Here is a 26,330-nt window from a genome sequence, read left to right as displayed (position 1 = left end):
TTTGGATTTTTACCAGTTATAAATCTTCAAAATTGAAAGAATTACACACTTGCAATAAATCCATGAATTTATTTTTCTTCCAAGAATACAAAACAAATGGGGTTAACAGGAAGGCATCGATGTCAAATTTAAGAGATATCTAAATAAAATATTGGTATGTTTATGAAATATATTTTATTTTTCATATTAAGTGCAAAAAAATGCCAAATCAAGAAGAGTGCAATTTATGGGGTTCTGCCAATGGAACAGACGGTCCAGGGTTTATAGAAAGGTTCTCAGTCTACTTTAAATTAGTTCTATAGAATTTATAAAGAAGATAATATGCAGAAATGGATTAGTTTACATTTCTAACAAAATACATTTTCCCATTTAGACAAACATTCAAGCTCACATACAAAGATTGGACAAATCTTAGACTTCCAATATTTAATGAACCTATTCATTTAAAAAAAAAAAAAAAAAATCCAGGCATGATGTAAAGCACTGCCTTGCTGCTGAAATATGCTATGCAAATAAACTTGGCTTGACCTGACTTTCTGAAATCTCTCAAACAGTGAAGAGAGCATTGTCTGTAGTTGCCGACAAAGCCCTTCATTCCTTCCATCCAGGAGACTGACAATTGTTCAGAATGATTCCAATGTTATTCAGAATGAGCCTACTGTTACTGTGTCCCATCCAACTGTCAGTTCCAAAAAGCATCTCATCCTCAGCATGTGGTAAAAAGGCATGCTATTGCTGACAGAAGCTGCTATGGTCCACAATGTCAAATACTAGTTTGTACCCACTACCCTTGTGCCACCCCTACTTCATCTTTTCTCCAACAATGGCCAGCTAACATGACTTTTTGTGCATATACATTAGCCTCTCATAAGACTCAGTTGTGTCCTTGGGCACGACACCTTACCCAAATTGGTTGCTAGCAGACGTCAGAGGCACTGATGTATGGCAGCCGTGGCTACTAACAGAGCTCACCACTGTTAAGGTGTGAACGGGTTAATTATCAAGGGCTTTGAGATCGCCAGATTGATTTAAGGGCTATACTAGTACAAGCCATTTAGCTGTGTTTTCAAATGCTATGAATGTTATTGGAGGAAAGGCCACAACTCCAGGTCCATGGGGTGGGCCTTGGTTGGCCCAGTCGCCAGGCTCATGGGTCGTCAGGGCTAAAATATGAACTGGATATGGCTGGTTCCCACATCCTGATGGGGTCCAGATACCCCTCTGGTGTGCCGTGAGTTTGAGTACAGAACCGTTTGAGCACGACTATGTACTTGGTTTTCTGTGTCTTTTGGACCTCAGGTCTAAATGTGGAGCAGGTGCACACCTTAAAGGTTAAGGAAACCTACAGAGTAGTCATTAGGTCATCTAAGTTTTAATGTTTTTTTGATCAAATATTTTGAGGGTGGCAAAGCAAGTTTGGCATACATTTTTTCCCCGTACACAATTCCACATACAGCTTTTTTTGAATACAGCAAGCTTGATCTCTGAAACTAGTGTAGTTTAGATTGTGCTGAGGGGTCAGAGTGCAGACCAGGGAAACAAAATGCTGACACCTTAAAGCCAAGTCAACACTTGGGTGTGGGAATCTCAGTTCTCCAACTACAGTTCATCATTCACCAGGGTATGGTGAGTTGAACATCCCATTTCAGAGATGTTACACATGTCATTAAGCAGAATAAACCCCACAAGTGACAAAGCAGAATATGTTGAATTTAAAAAAAGTTTATTTTTGACAATGAAGATTGGTAAGCTGCAAGAAAAAAAATAAAGTCAAGTCAGATGCAATTTTGTAGTCTACATCACAGGAAAAAAGTGTAGGTGTACATACCTTAAAGCCCTCACATTTTGCGAGAAGCTTGACGGTTCAGCACCTTTTTTGGCAAGGGGTTGAACTTCCTAGAGCTTTTCATCTGCTGCATCTTAGGATCTGCCCAGTAAATGTCTTTTGACTGTTGAAGCCTTTCACGATGGTAACCGTTTTTAGACTTCCTGATCAGGCTTTGACGACTTGGGGGAGGAGGGACCGGTTGGTAGGACATCTGGGGGAAACTCACTGGAACCCAGTGCTTCTCATAGCGGACAGAGTTCTCTGGCTGGAAGCCAAATTGGCCCAACAGGTTCTTGTCAAAGATGTCATTAAAAGGCATGCTCATCCAGTCTTTGTAGGAAGGCTGGCCTACTAGCTTTGGAGAGGAAGGCTTCTGAGGAGGAGAGACCTGCACAGTCGGACTTTCAACTTCATTGCTCTGGCCAGAATACTCCCATGGACTTGGATAAGCAACACTTGCAGGTTCAACATTCACTGGTAGAGCTTGGGGTTCTGGCTGGTCTATTGTGTCAGGCATGTTTTGGACAGAGGGAAGCAAACTCGGTGGGTCTGCTACTGAAGGCCATTCATACCTTGCAAGAACAGGGCCACTTGGTTTGTTATCCAGAACATCTCCATCCCCTTCACTAGGTGCTAAAGCATTGAAGTATTGCTCATCCAGTTGGTGTTGACCATCCAGTACAGACTGAACTGGAGCTGCAGCAAACAGACAAGATATGTTAATGCCATAGATGAATCATATGCTTTAAGAAATAGATTTTACCTCTTGGAGATGAAAAACCAGTAGAACAGTTCAACTGCAAGGCAATCCAGAAAAACCTACATTGTAGCAGACAAACATCTCATTAAGGACCCTTAATGCATTCACTTAAAAACAAGAATTCAAAAGCCTACAGCAACAAAACATACCACAAAAGAAGTCCACCAGCCATGGCTTTTGACTGAAAAGCAGCTCCCCTTGCTTCTCAGATGCACTGGCTTGAGACAAAGCAAGCAAAGATAGACTCCAGAATAACCTCTGCTGCTCAGCCTTGCTTAATATACCCTTCCCACTGTGTTCCTAACAAAGGTCATCATCAGCTGCACCTCGTAGAGCAATGAGTGGTTATCATTTGCAGGTGTAGCAGCTGAGCAACACCATTCCCTGATTTCTCACGTTTTTTTGTTGACATTGTCTTTGACATCACAAGTCTGCATTTATCAAATAGAAAGGATTTTTCTCCCAGTTAACATAAAACATGTACATTTTATTCAGATTTAATATGTGACAGCAAAACAAATGGTTTGGACTTTTGATACATTATATTAGAAGTGGTTATTTTATTCTGTCTAAATAAATTATTGTTATGTTAGCTTAATGGTAAACTGTTTTTATTAATTCATAAATTAAGAAAAAGAAAAAGACCTTTAGGATAAAGTGAAATAATATTTTAAACTCCCTGTTCAGAGCATTACAACCAATCTAATAACTAATAATATTTTATTAAGTAAAGGTGAACTTTTTTAGATTGTTCTGAAAAGTTACAAGTTACAGCCTTTTTTTCATCCTTTCCTCTTGTCTGTAACCAGTGCCAGCCTCTGAATCATGGCATATTCTAAAGTGTTGCAAAATTTTCTAAATTTAAAAACTCATTCACAAATTTCTGCTTCTTGCTTCTTTTATAAATTTTAATTTTTTATTTGTTTATTTTTCTGTGTGAAATTACAGATGAATGAAATTAGTGTCATTGCAGAAAAATCTGCTGTCCAAAGCAAATTTCTCCAAAGAGAGAGGAATAAAGATACTTTGACTTCATGTTGTAAAAGCTGTTTTTGAACTTGGAAAAAATAAACTAAGACACGAGACTATTACATTTTTCAAATATTTTTTCTATTAGTTTAGTCAATCATCACACTTTTATTAAGATGCGCTGTTATGTTTAATTATAGGCTAATTCTTTGCTTTTCATCAAGAAGAAATATGGACTATTTTATGGACCATGTGCATCCCAATATACTAGAATGTCATAGAAAATCTTATTTAAGTTAGTCATTACTTACATATATATTCATTAAACACTGAGTGATTATGGTATTTCAACCATTTATTTTTTCATATTTTTATTGCTGAATACTTACACCTAGTGTAGAAATAATTTTAACACATAAATATTGGCCTAATGAAAAGTATGTTAATACACTGTACATTGAATTAACTCAGAACTTCATCAGGGCTCCTTCATCAGTGTTGGCCTTCAGCTCATCTGTATTGTTGTGTCTGAGGTATCTCGTCTCACCTGTGTGTGCCGGCTCGTATCACACTCACTCCAGTGGCAGTCCATACCTTATGAATCAACCCATATACTTTTTCAGTGTCTCAAAGTTGTGGTTATCTCGGCCAATTCTGCCCTTTTTTTCTCTGACTTTTTCCTTTCACTTAACTTTCCAATAGAAACAAAACAAAACAGCTTATTTAACAATGAAGTTTTTTGGTGGAAGTCCCATAATTGGGTAGGCCATAATGAGACTATACTTCAAAGCATATTTGAGTGACAAGACAATTCAAAGTGCTGTACATGAATAGAAAATCAGAAAGCATACAGAGGAAAATGCGTTGCAGTGAAATTGTAGCGGTAGGTCGGTTCATCTAATGATGTTTCAGTTAACTATAACAGTTTAAATTGGACATTTACATTTAAAGACAACTTTAAGCAAACGAGTGGATAAATGAATTGAGCACAAAATTGATAAAAATACAAAATTTCCCTGAAAGGGGGGGGGGGGGGGGGAATCATTTAATATAGTAATACTAAAAAGGTTGCATGGGATGATGTTTGTGCTGCAAATGAGTGTATGGACTTGAAAACATTGACTGATGCAATATCCCTGCTAGAACAGCAGTTTGAGAGAATTGTTCCAACTTATGCTCACTTTGTATCAGATTCATCTGAGATTTTGCCAACACTGGAATTGTTGGTTGAGGGTCACAAAATATCTTTTATGGTTGATTCTGGAGCAATGTCATCCGTTATCAGAGTGGAAGAATTTAATATTCCCCCACGGCTGATTGGTGATCATGTCTTTCATTGTCTTTCATTGGGTCAAATGATGACAGAGAAATGTACAAAGCCTGTCACGTTGGTAAGTTTCTGGGGAGTTCCTGCAAACGTGGTTTTATGCTGTCTACTCTGTGCTCGGTGAATCTGCTGGGAAGAGATTTGATGATTGCTCAGGTGAACATTACGCACACCACTGTCGGGTGTCAAAGCTGTACTAGATGTCAGGGCCACAAACCAGACACAGATCCCATTTTCAGGGTGGGTCAGGGTGATCTTTAGGCTGCTTTCAGATAGTTCCCAACCAGTAGAGCTCCTTGTACTGGTGTCATTAGCAGATCAAGGTGGGGTGGCAGATCAGCCAATTATTGGCCTCAATGTGATTGAGCACATTCTTAAGATGGTCAGTGAACCCCCTTATATCTGGTTTTGGACATATTTTCACCTCCCAGTCACCATCCAATCAGCCTTACCCGTCATTCACACACACTCCTTCATCTGTGCGGTCTCCATTACATCACAAATGACAGAGAACCCGCCTCCGTTGTCCGTCAGAAATACGGATTGAGTCCGTTTGTGACGTATGACAGAGCGAAATACATCAATTTCTGAAAACCAGATGAGTTCGACAGGAAGTCAGACGCAGGAAGTGTAAAGTGGATAGTGTAATATTTCAAAATAAAGGAGAGAGGGGGCGGGGCTGTCTGGATGCACATATACAGTTTGGATTCCTGTGCGGCACATTTTGAAAGTGAACGGACAGAGCGCACGAAGAACATAGAAAGTGTGAAGCCGGCTTGAGTCATCTCCTTGCCACCACTCACCACCAGATCAGCTCCACCTGCCACTGCCAGTGAGAGTCCACTCTGCTTACCATGTTCTCTGCCTTAAAATACCTGCCTCACTCATCTACTCACTGCCAGAACGTCTCTCCTCATGTGCTCTGCTGACGTGACACTCCAAGTTACTGTGTGCTCAGCCTGCTGGACTTGGAAACTCTGCTTTTGTTCAGCCCTCACTGAAGAAGGTTTCTAGTGTCTGCATGCTGCCAGTTGTCTCTGGTTCCTGTAAGAACCTGCTGCTTGCACCAGGAGCAAAGGACATGGGAGCAACAGACAGAAACATAGAGAGAGACCAAGCTCAGGGTGAGGAAGAGTCTTCTGAGTCAACGTCCAGTGACCAGGAGGGTCCTATCCAGACCCCAGCTAAAAAGTATAATTTCAGAACGAGAAGGCGGAGAGTGATAATTACCTATGATGTTATGTCAGCCTCCTGCATCACATGTTTAAAACTAAGCGTAAATATTAAATACTGTTTTGACAAGACAATATTTGAACTGATGAAAATTAGTGGTTCAGGTTATAATAATCATTAGTTTAAATCTTACAGGTACAGGAAAGGTTTCTATGCTTGACAGTTAAGACATGGTTTATATATATATTACCAAAAAGGATTTCCAGGAGGTGAATCAGGCATATTTATTGCATATTGGTCTACCAAGTAGGTTGTGGCTATGTTGAGAATGCAGATCCCCACAATGTGGATGCGGCAGATGAACGTTACCATGCACAAAGACATCTTCTGAGTATGTATGGCATGGAAGATGGGGATACATGTTATACTGTAAATTACTTCTGGTTTTGCATCTTAACAGACTTACATGACCTGTGACCTCTGTTTGGAAGTAGCCTACTTAAATGTTATGCATAAGTACCAAACATGTATAGGTACACATAATGTTTACAGTTGCAGAATGTCGACATTAACTTTTTGAGGGGAGAGTGTGGCAAATGTTTAAGTTTATTAATAAAACGAGGACAACCCTGCCAATATGTTTATTTTGTGTTCATTTTATTTCATGTTTGGTTTATAATCAAATTCTAAAGTCAGCTGCTGAGAATGATGCATCATAAAGTCCCGCCTCCAACGCTGTGATTGGTCCGGTCTGTTTTAGGCTGTAGCATGTAAAGCCTTACCAGACTGACTTACGCTCCATGTTAGTCAGTCTGGGTGGGAAGGCTAATGTTGTGAGGCTATAAAACCACCTGAAATTCACCGGACGTCTTGCTTTTTCTTAGAAAGTACAACACAAACCAATGTCTCAACATTCAGTTTTAACTTAGCACTGTACTGCAAAGGCTATCTTGTTTGCTGCACAAGCACATGTTGCACAGCAGCATCAACTTGCATTAAAATAAAAAGAAGTTATCCTTCTGGAAGCAACAAAATCAAAGTAAAAAAGGAGGACTAAGAGGAAAAAAAGACAGTGGTGAGTGTGATAGCTTATTGCGGTTAATTTAGCTCAAATAAATAGATCTTAATGCGGTTTTAACTTAGCTAGGCCCATGTCATGTACCTGGCTGTAAAGGCTCCAAATTGTTTGCTTAGCAAACTTGCTGTATGTAAAAAGTAGAGATGGTGGATGAGGCCTCATTACGGCAAAGGGTTAATTTCTCAGCGCTTCATTTGCACATGAAACCACCTTCTGGCCAAGTGCATAATCACACTCAGCAATATAATCTGTGATGCTTGCATGTATTTTTACCCTTTAGCGCCCTTGGAAATTAAGTATTTTTTCTCATCCCATGTGTATAATAAAATACTTTTGGACATATTCTGTGTGTAATTTTCCTAACAAAGGTACAATTCTATATTGCAGGTTGTGTATTTATATTATCTGCTTAAACCCATTTCATTAAAGTGATAGATAGCTAAAGTGGAAGAGGATATGCTTGTGCAAAACAAATGTTATAATTTTTTTTTAGAAATAAGTTTAACAGTTTCTGATTTTTAATAGATTCCTTTTTTGCCACTACTTCTCCAGCCTTTGAAAACACCTGTTCACAGTGCACTGATGCTGCTGCCGTGCACAAAAACGCAAGTTTCTTCATCCCCTAGTACTCCATTGGATTTTCCATTCTGCTGATATTGGGCTATGAAAGGTAGCGCCGGACTTCAACTGTGGCGTCCGTCTTTACAGTTTGCGTTTTTCTTCCCTCCATCACACTCATGTCCAAACAATGCCACAGTTTGCTCCTTAAGAGAAAAAAAAAGATCATTTTAGCAAGAGTTTTGATAGAAATTAATCTGAAAATGAAAAATAATGGAGTACCTCCGGTGAGATGAGAGGTGGAAGGCTGGGAGATTTCCTGAGCTCCGTCTAGATCGGATAATGGTGGCAAACTGAGGTGAGTCACTTAAATTGCTTCAGTGGCTTTAGTCCGGCTGAAAAAGCCTATGACTTTAAATCTATAGGGTTGAGGATGGTACCTAGAGACAAGATGCTCATGGACTGCCAAATCTGACCCTTATCCTGTTTAGGCCACTTTGGAGGAAGGAACATTTCTTTGCAGACAACCCAATAGTGGCATCATAAAATGGAGAGACAAGGCACCCTCCAACAATGAACTCCTGATGTTAAAACTGCAGAACATTATGGCGAAAGTGATAATGCTCCACTTTTGAGTAAAATATTTTGGGCTCTGGCATTAAGACAATTTTTATTTCCACATTGCCAGACAGGACACTTAAAAAAGCTGCACCAACTGGCTCCCTTAAAAGGTGCGTTGTGCAATTCCTAGAATCTGCCTCCTCTGGTGACAAGTTGTACATGGAAGAGTTGAGCAGAGAAGAACTCCCATTTTCAATTGAAAACTGCCTCAATATTTACTCTGGTCTTGTACCTCACCACAACAGTTGGAATGAGAGTGCACAGCACACCAAGAGGATTTGGCCAAAAGCACCAGTAAACTGACTATTGGGAAAACTGGAAGAACTCATTTTACACTGAGCAAAAGGGGATGCATATCATTTATAAAGCAATGTACATGAAACCAAGTCAGTCGAAACAGAGACGAGTACATAGCACCAAGTCAGATACAGTATAAGAATTTGTTAGGAAACGACACATGTGCTCACTCCTAGTGAGCATCAATTTCAGCTGTTAATTCCAACTCAGATGCTCTAAAATGTCAAGCATTAAGCCCAGATTTCATTTTGGAGACTTTCAAAATAAGAGCAGGTAGGGTTGTCTTATGCATATGTTCAGTTTTCCCATTAAGTGACTGTTTAGCTAATTATTTTGAAACCATACCTTTATTCTTATGGGCACCAATTAAAAGTTTCCTTTTGGTCATTGGTTTAGTTGACATGTGATGAACCCTGGCCTTGGAGACCTTTACTGCACCACATGCACTGCAATTTCTTTTTAATACATCAAGTTTAAGATTGATCTCTGAAACTAGTCCAATTTAGATTGTGCTGAGGGGTCAGAGTGCAGACCAGGGAAACAAAATGCTGACACCTTAAAGCCAAGTCAACACTTGGGTTTGGGAATCTCAGTTCTCCAACTACAGTTCATCATCCACCAGGGTATGGTGAGCTGAACATCCCATTTCAGAGATGCTACACATGTCATTACGCAGAATAAACCTCACAAGTGACAAAGAATATGTTGAATTTAAGTGTTTATTTCTGGCATTGAAAATCGGTAAGCTGAAAGAAAAAAATAAAGTCAAGTCAGATGCAATTTTGTTGTCCACATCATTCCTTAAAAATGTAGGTATACATACCTTAAAGCCCTCACATTTTGCGAGAAGCTTGACGGTTCAGCACCTTTTTTGGCAAGGTGTTAAACTTCCTAGAGCTTTTCATCTGCTGCATTTTAGGATCTGCCCAGTAAATGTCTTTTGACTGTTGAAGCCTTTCACGATGGTAACCGTTTTTAGACTTCCTGATCAGGCTTTGACGACTTGGGGGAGGAGGGACCGGTTGGTAGGACATCTGGGGGAAACTCACTGGAACCCAGTGCTTCTCATAGCGGACCGAGTTCTCTGGCTGGAAGCCAAATTGGCCGAACAACAGGTCCTTGTCAAAGATGTCATTAAAAGGCATGCTCATCCAGTCTTTGTAGGAAGGTTGGCCTACAAGTTTTGGAGAGGAAGGCTTCTGAGGAGGAGAGACCTGCACAGTCGGACTTTCAACTTCATTGCTCTGGCCAGAATACTCCCATGGACTTGGATAAGCAACACTTGCAGGTTCAACATTCACTGGTAGAGTTTGGGGTTCTGGCTGGTCTACTGTGTCAGGCATGTTTTGGACAGAGGGAAGCAAACTTGGTGGGTCTGCTACTGAAGGCCATTCATACCTTGCAAGAACAGGGCCACTTGGTTTGTTATCCAGAACATCTCCATCCCCTTCACTAGTTGCTAAAGCATTGATGTATTGCTCATCCAGTTGGTGTTGACCATCCAGTACAGACTGAACTGGAGCTGCAGCAAACAGACAAGATATGTTAATGCCATAGATGAATCATATGTTTTAAGAAATAGATTTTACCTCTTGGAGATGTAAAACCAGTGGAGCAGTTCAACTGCAAGGCAATCCAGAAAAACCTACATTGCAGCAGACAAACATCTCATTATGGACCCTGAATGCATTCACTTAAAAACAAGAATTCAAAAGCCTACAGCAACAAAACATACCACAAAAGAAGTCCAACAGCCATGGCTTTTGACTGAAAAGCAGCTTCCCTTGCTTCTCAGATGCACTGGCAAAGCAAGCAGAGATAGACTCCAGAATAACCTCTGCTGCTCCAGCCTTGCTTAATATACCCTTTCCATCATGTTCCTAACAAAGGTCATCATCAGCTGCACCTCGTAGAGCAATGAGTGGTTATTATTTGCAGGTGTAGCAGCTGAGCAACACCATTCCCTGATTCCTCATCATGTTTTTTTTTTTTTTTTTTTTTTTTTTTTTTACATTGTCTTTGACGTCACAAGTCTGCATTTATCAAATAGAAAGGATTTTTCTACCAGTTAACATAAAACAGGTACATTTTATTCAGATTCAATGTATGACAGCAAAACGAATGGTTTGGACTTTTGATACATTATGTTAGAAGTGGTTATTTTATTCTGTCTAAATAAATGATTGTTATGTTAGCTTAAAGGTAAACTGTTTTTATTAATTCATAAATTAAGAAAAGGACCTTTAGGAAAAATTTAAATAATATTTTAAACTCCCTGCTCAGAGCATTACAACCAATCTAATAACTAATAATATTTTATTTAGTAAATGTGAACTTTTTTAGATTGTTCTGAAAACTTACAAGTTACAAGTTACATCCTTTTTTTCATCCTTTCCTCTTGTCTGTAACCAGTGCCAGCCGCTGAATTATGGCATATTCTAAAGTGCTGCAAAATTTTCTAAATTTAAAAACTCATTTACACATTTCTGCTTCTTTTATAAATTTTAATTCTTTTTTGTTTATTTTTCTGAACTTTTGTGGCAGAAGTCCCATAATTGGGTAGGCCATAACGAGACCATACATCAAAGCATATTTGAGTAATAAGACAATTCAAAGTGCTGTACATGAATAGAAAATCAGAAAGCATACAGAGGAAAATGCGTTGCAGTGAAATTGTAGCGGTAGGTCGGTTCATCTAATGATGTTTCAGTTAACTATAACAGTTTAAATTGGACATTTACATTTCAATTCAATTCAATTCAATTTTAGTTATATAGCGCCAATTCGTGAAACATGTCATCTCGAGGCACTTTACAAAGTCAAATTCAATCATATTATACAGATTGGTCAAAAATGTCCTATATAAGGGAACCAGTTGATTGCTTCAAAGTCCTGACAAGCAGCATTCACTCCTGGAGAAGCGTAGAGCCACAGGGAAAGGCGTCTGCATTGTCCATGGCTTTGCAGCAATCCCTCATACTAAGCAAGCATGAAGCGACAGTGGAAAGAAAAACTCCCCATTAACGGGGAGGAAAACCTCCAGCAGAACCAGGCTCAGTATGAACGATCATCTGCCTCGACCGACTGGGGGTTACAGAAGACAGAGCAGAGACACAACAAGACAGACAAAAAAGCACAGAAGCACACATCCAGTAATCCAGTAATCTGTTCTACATTAGATGGTAATAGCTGGTGAGCCGTCTTCTCTGGATGATGTCACAGTTAACAGAACGTCAGACCAGGTGTACCTACTATGAAGAAAAAAGAGAGAGAGCAAAAAGTTAAAAGCTGAAATGACAACAGTCACTTCAATGCAATTGAGAACAGTAGAAATCAGTAGAGTGAGAAATATAGGCCCTGTTGTCCTCCAGTAGCCTAAGCCTATAGCAGCATAACTATAGAGATAGCTCAGGGTAACATGAGCCACTCTAACTATAAGCTTTGTCAAAAAGGAAAGTTTTAAGATTAGTCTTAAAAGTAGACAGGGTGTCTGCCTCACGGACCAAAACTGGGAGTTGGTTCCACAGGAGAGGAGCCTGATAGCTAAAGGATCTGCCTCCCATTCTACTTTTAGAGACTCTAGGAACCACCAGCAGACCTGCAGTCTGAGAGTGAAGTGCTCTGTTAGGAACATACAGGGTAATTAGAGCTATGATATATGATGGAGCTTGATTATTAAGGGCTTTATAAGTTAGAAGAAGAATTTTAAATTCTATTCTTGATTTAACAGGAAGCCAATGAAGGGAAGCTAAAATTGGAGCTATGATCCCTCTTGTTGATTTTCATCAGAACTTGTGCTGCAGCATTTTGGATCAGCTGAAGACTTCAAACTGCATTTTGTGGACTTCCTGATAGTAAAGAATTACAATAGTCCAGCCTTGAAGTAACAAATGCATGGACTAGTTTTTCAGCATCACCCCTGGACAGAATGTTTCTAATTTTGGCGATATTCCTGAGGTGAAAAAAGGAAACTCTGGAAAGCTGTTTAATATGGGATTTAAACAAGGGTGTAACTTTGTGTTGAAAGTTGGTGGGGACGGCTCATAGGGAAAGGGAGCTACCTGCGCAACGCATTTTTTCTTTGTTGGAAAGGATTACAATATTCACTAATATATTTTGTGCAAAAATATCACATAAATCCAAATTTAACAAGTTTCCCCAAAAATAAGCCGATACAAGAGACAAACAACCAAAAACAATCAAAGCTTTCTACATCAGAAACTGAACAACTCTGAACAGGAAAACAGATTCAATATTGATTAACGGCTTGATACCCCTGCCTTCCATCTGAGATTTTGACATTAAACCTAAACTTTGAAAGAAGCCCCAGCACAGACTCATTTAAAAGTGCCAAACACCTGCCTTCTTCTGTCACTCACTGACACAAACTGCTGACATATTTGATCAATGTCTAAATTGTCTAATTGTGTTTGGTGGACATGGCACACAGCAGCATTGTTAAGCCTTACTTGAGTCATTGTTGGACCCCCTGCAGCGTGATGTCATACCTGCAAGATCCTATCCTTACCTTCCTGCTAGATTGCAAAAAGCAGCTTGCTCATGAGTTGTCAACATAACACGCTAAATCTTAAATGTACGTGGACATATAAAAGAAAAAGGGGCGCAGTGCTTGCTACTGAATGTCAACACTATGACAACTAGATAACAAGGTCAGGAAAAAGTTTTAATTAAGTGAAGCCGGGATTAAAACAGTACAACAAGCTTCAATTAAAAGGTGTTCTTTATGTTCAACCTAAACACCAACTCCGATAGACGCTCAGTAGAGCAGGTGTTTAAATTAATCAATCACTGCTGCGAAAGCTTATAGCAGTGAAAGCTAATATACCACAGCCATCACTTAATAAACGCAAAATAAACAACCCTCTAAAAACGGAAAACTGTAATTGACTGAAAGTCCTGTTTTTTATGTGGGAAATTATTTGCGTGTCTTTTAGTATAATTCTGATATATTGACGCTGTTGTCTGTTTCTATGGTAACGATACTGAATGTAGTGTAGCTGACATAACAGGGCAGGAAAAAAGTGGTTTGAGTTTTTTTTTCCAACGGTTCAGTTATATTTTAAATAAGGTATTCACTTATTTTTACACTATTCTCTATTCTTTTACTACTTTAAGTCTCTCCTGAGTAAAATTAGGTCTTAATATTTCCACAAGTCCCTCTCACCTGCAAGTCTGAGTCCACTGCTATCCCTGAATCGGTTAGCATGCTTGTGGCCTGCTGAATGACACATATACAACAATAGAACCTTAAACTGTCCTTTATTCCTTTATCTCACACATCTCATCAGGAATATTTTCGCAACACTGTTTGCATTTTACCTGAAAACCCGCAGCATCTTCCACTGAGGAAGCGATCTGAATTACATTTGTTCCCTGTTAGAAAGAAGAATAACCTGCATTAAATGCTGTCATGTTTTGTTACTCATTTTAATTCGCCCAAAAAAACTTACACGTTGCTGCTGTTTGGTGAAAAAGCTCCGGATGTCAGGCAGCTTTTTCGGTGGCATTTTTTGCCAACCCTGAGTCCAATAGGTTAGCTACCGGTTAAATTTAATGAACACCGCTGTGAAGCGACAGGAGAGGGGGGGGGGGGCAAAGGGGGGTGATGGGGAGAAAGCGAGAGGCAACAATTTATTTTTTTCCTGAGGAGCGGCGGAGTTTTTTTTTTTTTTTTGGTCGGGGTTTGCGGACGGTGAGCAGCGGGGAGGACTTTTTTATTTTCTTTCTGAGGAGCGGCCTGAATGGAGTTTTAATCAGATATACACAGCACCGAAAGTAAAATACGTGTACAAAATATTGGTGGGGACTGTCCCCCTACCGGTCAAAATTGGTGGGGACATGTCCACACCAGTCCTTAAGGAAGTTACGCCTATGGATTTAAATGACATGTCTTGGTCAAAAATATAAGATTTTATACTTTATTACCAGAGGCCAAGTTAATGCCATCCAGATTAAGTGATTGATTAAGAAGTTTATTTTTTGAGGAGTCTGGTCCAAAGATTACAACTTCCGTCTTGTCAGAATTTAAGTGCAGGAAATTTAAAGTCATCTAGCTTTTGATGTCATCAAGACATGACTGCAGTCGAAGTAATTGATTGGATTCATCAGGATTTATGGATAAATATAGCTGAGTGTCATCAGCATAACAGTGGAAATTAATCCCATGCTGTCTGATAGCATATATATAGTAAAGAGAATGGGTAAGAGAATGAACCCTGTGGTACACCACAGGTGACCCTAGAGTTTGAAGAAGATTTATTATTAACACGAACAAACTAGAATCTGTCTGACAGATAAGATTTAAACCAGCCTAATGCTTTCCCCTTAATCCCTACAGTATGTTCAAGTCTTTGTAGGAGAATATTGTGATCAACTGTATCAAATGCAGCACTAAGATCAAACAGGACAAGTATAGACACAAGTCCATTACCTGAGGCCATGAGAATATCATTAGTGACCTTCGCCAGAGCTGTTTTAGTGCTATGATGAGCTCTGAAGCTGACTGAAACTCCTCAAGTAGGTCATTGCTTTGTAAATGTTCACAAAGTTGATTAGCAACTACTTTCTCAAGAATTTTAGATAAGAAAAGAACATTAGATATAGGTCTGTAATTTACTAACTCATCTTGATTAAGAGAGGGGGGAGTGGTGACCTAGTGGTTAGAGCACAGAGCTTTGGTCCCAGAGGTTCTGAGTTCAACTCCCACAAGCTGCCATTCTGGGTCCCTGAGCAAGACCCTTAACCCCCAATTGCTCCCCAGGCACCGCACAGTGGCAGCCAACTGCTCCCCAAGGGGATGGGATAAGATGCAGAAGTGAGTTTCTCCATTGTGAGATCAATAAAGTTTAATTAATTTCTTAAGTAAAGGTTTAATAACAGCTACTTTAAAAGCCTGTGGTACATATCCATTTACCAAGGATAGATTAATCATGTCTAAAATATTGCCACTGATCAGAGGGAATATCTCTTTGAACAACTTGGTTGGGATTGGATCTAACATACAGGTAGAAGGTTTAGATGAAGCTAGAATTTTAGATAGCTCAGAAAGCTCTACTGCTTCTAAACAGTTCAGACACTGTGCAGGTTCTAAAGATTCCTCCAACGCTACCTCACTTACTGAGGACAAGGTAATCATGTTTGGGAGAATGATGAAAAATGTGCTGCTCTAACTCTGCGAAGGGTCTTGTTATACAACAATAGACGGTCCCTCCAGATTAGGTAGGATTCCTCTTGGTGTGTAGAGCACCATTTTCTCTCCAATTTCCTAACATTGTGCTTCAAGGAACGCAGCTCTGAATTAAACCAGGGAGCCAGCTTTCTGTGAATAATCACCTAAAAAGTATCCTTTCAGAATGAGAAGGCAGAGAGTGATAATTACCTATTATGTTACCCCAGCCTCTTACATCACATGTTTAAAACAAAGCGTAAATATTAAATACTGCTTTGATAAGACAATATTTGAACTGATGAAAATTAATGGTTCAGGTTATAATACTCAGTTCAAATCTTACAGGTACAGGAAATGTTTTTATGCTTGACAGTTAAGACATGGTTTATATATACTGTATATTACCAAAAAGGATTTTCAGTAGGTGAATCAGTCATATTTATTGCAAATTGGTCCACCAAGTAGGTTATGGCTAGTTGAGTACCTTACTCTCACAAAAGATGCACATCCCCACAATGTGGATGCGGCAGATGAATGTTACCATGCACAAAGACATCTTCTGAGGATACATGGCATGGAAGATAGGGATACATGTTATACTGTAAATTACTTCCGGTTTTGCATCTTAACAGACTTACATGACCTTTGACCTCTGTTTGGAAGTAGCCTACTTAAATGTTATGCATAAGTACCAAATATGTAAAGGTACACATAATGTTTACAGTTGCAGAATGTCAACATTACCTTTTTGAGGGGAGAGTGTGGCAAAAGTTTAAGTTTATTAATAAAACGAGGACAACCCTTCCAATATGTTTATTTTGTGTTAATTTTATTTTATGTTTGGTTTATAATCAATTTCTAAAGTCAGCTGCTGAGATTGATGCATCATAAAGTCCCGCCTCCCACGCTGTGATTGGTCCGGTCTGTTTTAGGCTGTAGCATGTAAAGCCTTACCAGACTGACTTACGCTCCATGTTAGTCAGTCTGGGTGGGCAGGCAAATGTTGTGAGGCTATAAAACTACCTGAAATTCACCGGACATCTTCCTTTTTCTTAGAAAGTACAAAACAAACCAATGTCTCAACGTGCAGTTTTAACTTAGCCAAGTTAGCACTGTACTGCAAAGGCTATCTTGTTTGCTGCACAAGCACATGTTGCACAGCAGCATCAACTTGCATTAAAAGGAAAATAAATTATCCTTCTGGAAGCAACAAAATCAAAGTAAAAAAGGAGGACTAAGAAAAGAAAACAAGACAGTGGTGAGTGTGATAGCTTATGGCAGTTAATTTAGCTCAAAGAAATAGATCTTAATGCGGTTTTAACTTAGCTAGGCCCATGTCATGTACCTGGCTGTAAAGGCTCCAAATTGTTTGCTTAGCAAACTTGCTGTATGTAAAAAGTAGTGATGGTGAGATGAGGCCTCATTAGGGCAAAGGGTTAATTTCTCAGCGCTTCATTTGCACATGAAACCACCTTCTGGCCAAGTGCATAATCACACTCAGTAATATAATCTGTGATGCTTGCATGTATTTTTACTCTTTAGCTCCCTTGGAAATAAGTAATAAGTATTATTTTTTTCTCATCCCATGTGTATAATAAAATACTTTATGGACATGTTCTGTGTGTAAATTTCCTAACAAAAAGGTACAATTCTATATTGCAGGTTGCATATTTTTAAACACCTGCTCACAGCGCACTGACAATGCTGCCGTGCACAAAAACGCAAGTGCAAGTTTCTGCAATCTTGGGTTCAGTAGTTTTTTCATCTCCCAGTACTCCATCGGATTTTCCATTCTGCTGATATTGGGCTCTGAAAGGTAGCGCTGGACTTCAACTGTGGCGTCTGTCTTTACAGTTTGCGTTATTCTTCCCTCCATCACACTCATGTCCAAACTATGCCACAGTTTGCTCCTTAAGAGAAAAAAAAGACCATTTTAGCAAGAGTTTTGATAGAAATTAATCTGAAAATGAAAAATAATGGAGTGCCTCCGGTGAAATGAGAGGTGGAAGATTTCCTGAGCTCTGTCTAGATCGGATAATGGTGGCAAACTGAGGTGAGACACTTAAATTGCTTCAGTGGCTTTAGTCCAGCTGAAAAAGCCTATGACTTTAAAGGCATACTATGCAACATTTTTCAGTTATTTAATGTGTTCCATATCGTTTTGGATGATCAAATGAGTCATTTCAGGTCGAACAAAGGTTTTCTCGCCTGCCCTGGTGGTCTGTAGGGGAAATACCGTACTTGCAATTGCAAGAGCCCTCGGCCCGCACCCACAGGCTCAGAAGTCTCGTGCAAGACCGCGAGAGTCGGTCTTGCTTTACAGCGAGAACTCCATGTTTTTGCCCTGCCATTCACTATAGGCACGCGCGAAAGCAACAAGAATCGCGTATTAACGTCAAACAAAGTATATCAAGTTTATTATTTTTTTTTTTATGTTGGCGAGGCAGTAGCGTGAGATAGCGCTGCGGGAAACCCTGATGTTCATACTTTCACTGTGTTAGTCATTGTTTGTACTGCCGTTTTTTCCACTTTTCGTTGCGTTCGCCTGTCTGCTAAGCTCAAAACAACCGCGCCTGGCTTGACGGAGAAACCAGAACAGCTGAGCATCTTTATGGACAGTGCACTTTTACTTTCGCCCTCTGGAAGAAAAAAAAAAAAAAAAAAAAAAAAAAAAAACCCGGTTGCATAGTATACCTTTAAATCTATAGGGTTGAGGATGGTACCTAGAGACAGGAAATCTGAAGCTTTTCTCGTAGTTGCCTGATGAGGTGGTCTCCAATTTCTAATGCTTCTGCTCCATTTTCATGAGGGGAACCACTTTGGAGGCAGAAACATTTCTTTGCAAACATTGGCATCATAAAATGGAGACAGCAAGAAGGCACCCTCCAACAATGAACTCCTGATATATTTGCATATATAAAGAAAACAGAGCACTATGGCAAAAGTGATAATGCTCCGCTTTTGAGCTATGGCATTAAGACAATTCTTATTTCCACATTGCCAGAAAAAAAAAAAAAAAAAATTGCATTTTTTTGGAGACTTCCAAAATGAGGAGCAGGTATGGTGGTCTTGTGCATATGTTCATTCACAAATTGACTAGCTAATTTTTTTTTAAACCATACCTTAATTACAGGCACCAATTAAAAGTTTACTTTTGGTCATTGGTTTAGTTGACATGTGATGAACCCTGGCCTTAGACCTTTACTGCAATTTCTTTTTAATACAGCAAGTTGAAATTTTATCTCTGAAACTAGTGCAATTTAGATTGTGCTGAGGGTCAGAGTGCAGACCAGGGAAACAAAATGCTGACACCTTAAAGCCAAGTCAACACTTGGGTTTGGGAATCTCAGTTCAAATATAGCTCATGATCCACCAGGGTATGGTGAGTTGAACATCCCATTTCAGAGATGCTACACGTCATTAAGCAGAATAAACCTCACAAGTGACAAAGCAGAATATATTGAATTTAAAAGTTTATTTTTGGCAATGAAGCTCGGTAAGCTGAAAGAAAAAATAAAGTCAAGTCAGATGCAATTTTGTTGTCCACATCATCCCTTAAAAATGTAGGTATACATACCTTAAAGCCCTCACATTTTGTGAGAAGCTTGACGGTTCAGCACCTTTTTTGGCAAGGGGTTGAACTTCCTAGAGCTTTTCATCTGCTGCATCTTAGGATCTGCCCAGTAAATGTTATTTGACTGTTGAAGCCTTGCACGATGGTAACCGTTTTTAGACTTCCTGATCAGGCTTTGACGACTTGGGGGAGGAGGGACCGGTTGGTAGGACATCTGGGGGAAACTCACTGGAACCCAGTGCTTCTCATAGCGGACCGAGTTCTCTGGCTGGAAGCCAAATTGGCCGAACAACAGGTTCTTGTCAAAGATTTCATTAAAAGGCATGCTCATCCAGTCTTTGTAAGAAGGCTGGCCTACAAGTTTTGGAGAGGAAGGCTTCTGAGGAGGAGAGACCTGCACAGTCGGACTTTCAACTTCATTGCTCTGGCCAGAATACTCCCATGGACTTGGATAAGCAACACTTGCAGGTTCAACATTCACTGGTAGAGTTTGGGGTTCTGGCTGGTCTACTGTGTCAGGCATGTTTTGGACAGAGGGAAGCAAACTTGGTGGGTCTGCTACTGAAGGCCATTCGTACCTTGCAAGAACAGGGCCACTTGGTTTGTTATCCAGAACATCTCCATCCCCTTCACTAGTTGCTAAAGCATTGATGTATTGCTCATCCAGTTGGTGTTGACCATCCAGTACAGACTGAACTGGAGCTGCAGCAAACAGACAAGATATGTTAATGCCATAGATGAATCATATGCTTTAAGAAATAGATTTTACCTCTTGGAGATGTAAAACCAGTGGAGCAGTTCAACTGCAAGGCAATCCAGAAAAACCTACATTGTAGCAGACAAACATCTCATTATGGACCCTTAATGCATTCACTTAAAAACAAGAATTCAAAAGCCTACAGCAACAAAACATACCACAAAAGAAGTCCAACAGCCATGGCTTTTGACTGAAAAGCAGCTCCCCTTGCTTCTCAGATGCACTGGCTTGAGACAAAGCAAGCAGAGATAGACTCCAGAATAACCTCTGTTGCTCAGCCTTGCTTAATATACTCTTTCCACTGTGTTCCTAACGAAGGTCATCATCAGCTGCACCTCGTAGAGCAATGAGTGGTTATCATTTGCAGGTGTAGCAGCTGAGCAACGCCATTCCCTGATCTATCATCGTTTTTTTTTTTTTTTGTGTTATCACAGTGCTGCATTTAGCATATAGAATTTTGCACCCAACTGACATGGAAACGGGTCAATTTTAATCAGATTTAATGTGTGACAAAATAAACAAATCAGTGGGACTTTTTCTACATCATGTGATAAGTAGCTATTTTACTCTACCTATATAAATAATTGTTATGTTAGCTTAATGTTAGAGTTTTTTAATACTTCAAAAATTATATTACCTGTTTTTTTTAATCCGATGTGCTTCTATTTGCCACATTTTGAAGTTCTATATATATATATAAAAAAACAACTCAGGGTACAATGACATAATACTCTAAACTCCCACTCAGAACATTACAACTAAGCTAAACAAACTTTTTAATTAGATTAGAGTAAATCTGATTTTTTGGTAGTGTTCTGAAAAATTGGTAAATAAATATTTCTATACATCATTGTATTTATTAAAAAAAAAAAAAAACTCCCCTCTATCTTCTACCTAAGGAAAAAAAGATACGTTGACTTCATCTTGTAAAGGCTGCTTTTGAAATTGATTAAACTAAATTAAGGGCCCAAGTCTATCAGATTTTTTATAGATTACCTCACTGATTCAATCATCACATTTAGCTTAAGAAGTGCTGTTATGTTTAAGCTTAAGACAATTCCTTGCCTTTCATCAAGAAGGAATGTGGACTATTTTATGGACAATGTGCATCCCAACAAACTAGAATATCCTAGAAAATCTTATTTCAGTAAGTCCTTTGAAACATTAAAACTTACATATATATTCATTAAACACTGAGTGGTTATGGTATTTTAAGCATTTATGTTTTCATGATTGTATTGCTGAATACTTACATCAAGTGTACAAGTAATTTTAATGCATAAATATTGGCCTAATGAAAAGTATGTTTATGCACTTTACATTAAATGAATTCAGAACTTCATCAGGGCTCCTTCATCAGCTCATCTGCATTGTTGATTCTGAGGTATCTCATCTCATCTGTTTGTGGCGGCTCTTATCACAATCACTCCAGTGGCAGTCCACACCTTATGAATCAACCCACATACTCGAATACTTTTTCATTCACTATTTTCTCAATAGCAGTGGTTATCTCTATCAGTTGTACAACCCCCCCCCCCCTTAACTTTCCAGTAGAAACTTTAACAGACTTTTGTGGCTCACGTCCCATAATGGGGTAGGCCATAATGTGACCATAAAACAACACTTCTCTTTGAATTTATCACATTTCATATTTCACAATTTTGAGAAATATAACTTTGGATTTTTACCAGTCGTAAATCATTGTCTTCAAAATCGAAAGAGTTACACACTGGCACTGAACGTGTGTACAATGAATCCACAATTTTATCTTTCTTCCAAGAATACAAAACAAATAGGGTTAAAAGGAAGACGCTGATATCAAATTTAACGTATATTTAAATAAAATATGGATAAGTTCATGAAAATATATTTAATTTTTCATATTAGGGGAAAAAAGACTTTTGTCTCTAATCAAGAAGAGTGCAATTTCTGGGGTTCTGTCAATGGAACGGATAGTCCAAGTTTCTTTTACGAAGGTTCTCAGTCTACATTGTATTAGTTCTATAAAAATATAAAAACGATAACATGCAGAAATGTAGGCATTTACATTTCTATTAAAACACATTGTCCCATTTAGACATAAACATACAAGCTGACATACAAAGACTGAACAAAGCTCTTAGACTTCATATAATATTATTGAACATTTTCATTTAAAAAAAAAATCAAGGCAAGGCACATTTATTTGTATAGCACATTTCAGTGACAAGGCAATTCAAAGTGCAACAGGATGTATGGTTGCCTCTGTGTTTTTCTCTTGGTATGGTACGATTAGTAATGCTGAGGAGATTGACAGGTTAGCAGCAGATCTGGAGAATTTGACAGTTTTAGTAGAAAGGGGGTTTGAAAATTACACCCCGGAATAGAAAGCTTTAAGGTTAACCTCTGTACAGAATTGCCTGGCTTTGGACAAGTTACCAACACGAGGAGGCGTCTGTAAGGTCGTTGGCTCCGAGTGCTGTACTCATGTTCCTCATTCTTCATCAAACGGTACTTCTGTCCAACAGCATCTGCATGACTTGTTTAATACCATGGTAAAAAGTGATTCCACCTCAGCTGGAACTGGTTTACAGAGAGTGGATGGCAGTCAATCTTAGTTTGAATCTTCACCCATTTTAATGGTCATTGCCCTGCTGGTTGTTTTGTCTTGTTTGATCCACTTAGTAAAACGTCTGTTATCCTCGATATCAGTTAACCTCTTCAAGGGTGAGGCTGAAGCAGTGACTGATATCTTTCCCCAGCCTGACTCCCCAGATTATGATTTTTCTGATCAGAATTCTAAAGATGACACAACATATTAGCATGTTGTTTTTTTCACGTTCCTATTAGTGACTTGTGCTCTTTAATTTTCTTGTGTAAAGGTTGAAATAACATGCAAATGGACTGATGTCATGGATAACCATGTTTTATTTTAAAAGGTAATTTTCATTATTCACTGTTACATTTATTACAGTTCAGTCATTTGTTTTTCTATTATATCCTTGCCCTGGGTCTTTCTGCATGTTCTCCCTGGGTACTCCAGCTTCCTCCTACAGTCCAAAAACATGAGTGGTTAATTTGTCTCTAAATTTTCCTTAGGTGTGAGTATGTGCAAGAATGGTTGTCCTGCGATAGACTGGCGACCTGTACCCCGCCTTTCCCCATTGACGCGACCCCAATAGGGATAGGTGTGTTAGAAAATGCATGCTCCCGGACTGTTGTGCTGATTTTGGAGAGCCTTTAACTCTGACGTCATTACATGCCAAACACACCTGGATGATGCAAGTCAAATCTGGACCCAAAGCATTCCAAAAATGGAGTGCAATCTCTTTTCTCTGCACATTTGTTCATTTTGTGTGCCGACTGTCATGTCACCCAAAACAATTGTGGGAATCCTTACAGCTCCTTAGTGTTTTAATCAACATTGCAAGGGTGCTATGCTAAAGTAGCTGTGAGATAAAGCATACAGGCTGTCCCCCCTTCCTTGACTAAGGAGTCTTTATCCAATTGTACAGTTTTAATTCAGTCGGATTTATGTCAAGGATCAGGACCTCAGTTATTGGGCCACAATTTGCCCACCCATGTGGCGGATTGCAGAACAAAGTGTATTTGTTGGCACTGTAACCCATGTTAATGTTCCAACCAATTGCTTTTTTAATATACACTGGGAACATTGCAGTCCATGATGTTCCATGCCCCACCAGAAGTTTAATTCAGGTGCACACCTTAAAGTTGAGCAAACCTAAAAAGGCTTCAATTTTAAGCCATGCAATATAAAAAAACAAAAAAAAACAACAAAAAAAAAAACACAAGTCTTTGACAGCAAGTTGTTTAAGATTGTTTTAATGTCCAATTTAGATGGTGCTTACTCAGTATTTCATTTCCCTGGTATTCATGCTGACACCGTCGAGCCAAGTCAACAATTGGGTGACGGAAATTGTCAACTACAACTCTTCACTCCAGTGTATGACAGGCATTTTAAAGCTGCTACCCATGCCAAGCAGCATTAATCTACCTTGAAGCACAAGAGGAATGACTAAGCAGAATATTGATTTAAAAAGCTTTATTTTTGCCATTTAAGGTAGGTAAGCTGCAAAGAAGAAAAAAAAAGAAAAGTCAAGTCACATGCAATTTGTTTACGTCATCCCCTTATAATTTAAAAAAAAAAAATAATAAATAAAAAAAAAAAAAATAATTGACATACCTTAAAGCCCTCACATTTTTGGCAAGGGGTTGAACTTCCTAGAGCCTTTCATCTGCTGCATCTTAGGATCTGCCCAGTAAATGTTATTTGACTGTTGAAGCCTTTCACGATGGTAACCGTTTTTAGACTTCCTGATCACGCTTTGACGACTTGGGGGAGGAGGGACCGGTTGGTAGGACATCTGGGGGAAACTCACTGGAACCCAGTGCTTCTCATAGCGGACAGAGTTCTCTGGCTGGAAAACTAATTGGCCGAACAACAGGTTCTTGTCAAAGATTTCATTAAAAGGCATGCTCATCCAGTCTTTGTAGGAAGGCTGGCCTACTAGCTTTGGAGAGGAAGGCTTCTGAGGAGGAGAGACCTGTACAGTCGGACTTTCAACTTCATTGCTCTGGCCAGAATACTCCCATGGACTTGGATAAGCAACACTTGCAGGGTCAACATTCACTAGTTGAGTTTGGGGTTCTGGCTGGTCGACTGTGTCAGGCATGTTTTGGACAGAGGGAAGCAAACTTGGTGGGTCTGCTACTGAAGGCCATTCATAGCTAGCTAGACCTGGGGAACGTGGCTTGATATTCAGAACACCTCCATCCCCTTCACCAGGTGCTAAATAACTGATGAATAGATCATCCAGTTGGTTTTCACCATCCAGTGCAGGCTGAGATTGTCCTGCAGCAAACAGACAAGATATGTTAATGCCATAGATGAATCATTTGCTTTAAGAAATAGATTTTACCTCTTGGAGATGAAAAGCTAGTGGAGCAGTTCAACTGCAAGGCAATCCAGAAACACCTATATTGCAGCAGACAAACATCTCATTAAGGACCCTTAATGCATTCACTTAAAAACAAGAATTCAAAAGCCTACAGCAACAAAACATACCACAAAAGAAGTCCAACAGCCATGGCTTTTGACTGAAAAGCAGCTCCCCTTGCTTCTCAGATGCACTGGCTTGAGACAAAGCAAGCAGAGATAGACTCCAGAATAACCTCTGCTGCTCAGGCTTGCCTAATATACTCTTTCCACTGTGTTCCTAACAAAGGTCATCATCAGCTGCACCTCGTAGAGCAATGAGTGGTTATTATTTGCAGGTGTAGCAGCTGAGCAACACCATTCCGTGATGTATCATCTCACTTTTTGTTAGCATTGGCCCTGTCCCAATACTCACACTACACCCTGCTCCCCTCTATAATGGGTGCTCCAGTTGAAAGTGCACTTAAGTGTGTTGAGTGTGCAGGTTACAAGTGTGGAAAATTGGAGATTTGGGAAACTATGGGTAATATCATTAACTTGCGCCTCTTAACTGCAACATGAAAAAGGATGGGACTGTTTTTGCAATCTTTATGGCTAAAAATAACCAAAATTGTAACTTTTGTAATGAATTTTTTTTGGAAAATGACAATGTTAAAGTATATACCCAAAATAAATGTAAAATTAAAAAATATGTGCTGTGTGCCTTTAATTAATGACAGCATCTTGATGTGTTATTGTTTTCTTGTGATACAGATTTGCCGGTATGTTGCAGGAGCTTCTAGGTTGTGGAGGGACAGGTTGTTGGGCCACAGGTTGTAGGGGCCAGCTTTCATTATCAGTCATCCATTCAGGGTGGGTTCATTTATCGCCTTCATTTAGAGAAGCCAGCTTCTTCAGTCAGTAGGCGTGAATCATATCCGGGCCTGGTGCTGTTCAGGGCCCCGTTCTTCATACGTCGCTAACTCAGTTAGCTGGATTTGATTGTTGACGATTTTTTCTGGTTCTTCAACACTCTTCCTGGACTTGCTGTCATAGCAACATGTGCGCAAGCTTCTTCTTCTTCTTCTTCTTCTTCTGATTTTTACTGGCGGGTGACATCTAACGTTTAGATGTATAATCGCCATCTACTATGCTGGAGTGTGGACCAGAGTGTTTCCCTTTAAACTAAATCCTTACATACAAGCCTGTTTCCTTTAAGAAAATTATAACTGCTTTATTTATTTTATGTTTAGTTAATATTTTATTAAGATCTATTCTCCCTAT

At 39.3% G+C, this 26,330-nt stretch overlaps 1 protein-coding gene across 8 annotated transcripts; it reads right to left on the bottom strand.

Moving 5' to 3' along the window:
* Nucleotides 1-1,720: 1,720 nt before the first annotated feature.
* On the bottom strand, nt 1,721-25,316 carry LOC105929948. 8 transcript variants are annotated; one of them, XM_036148267.1, is made up of 4 exons: nt 20,290-20,423; nt 20,144-20,199; nt 19,378-20,076; nt 1,721-1,750 (listed from the first exon to the last, which is right to left on the bottom strand). In XM_036148267.1, exons 1-3 carry the CDS (start codon nt 20,310-20,312, stop codon nt 19,388-19,390), a joined length of 768 nt encoding a protein of 255 aa, XP_036004160.1. In that variant the 5' UTR covers nt 20,313-20,423; the 3' UTR covers nt 1,721-1,750; nt 19,378-19,387. The 8 variants fall into 8 exon arrangements, with proteins under 8 accessions (XP_036004160.1, XP_036004165.1, XP_036004164.1 ...); XM_036148272.1 differs by lacking the exons at nt 19,378-20,076; nt 20,144-20,199 and adding exons at nt 1,829-2,524; nt 2,592-2,647 and having other exon boundaries at nt 1,734-1,750; nt 20,290-20,398; XM_036148271.1 differs by lacking the exons at nt 19,378-20,076; nt 20,144-20,199; nt 20,290-20,423 and adding exons at nt 1,829-2,524; nt 2,592-2,647; nt 10,347-10,444 and having other exon boundaries at nt 1,734-1,750.
* Nucleotides 25,317-26,330: the final 1,014 nt, after the last annotated feature.

Source organism: Fundulus heteroclitus, chromosome 16, assembly GCF_011125445.2.
Source record: "Fundulus heteroclitus isolate FHET01 chromosome 16, MU-UCD_Fhet_4.1, whole genome shotgun sequence".
Lineage (NCBI taxonomy): Eukaryota > Metazoa > Chordata > Actinopteri > Cyprinodontiformes > Fundulidae > Fundulus > Fundulus heteroclitus.
Note: the sequence above shows the minus strand (reverse complement) of the source record. Positions and strands in the feature narration are given on the sequence as shown.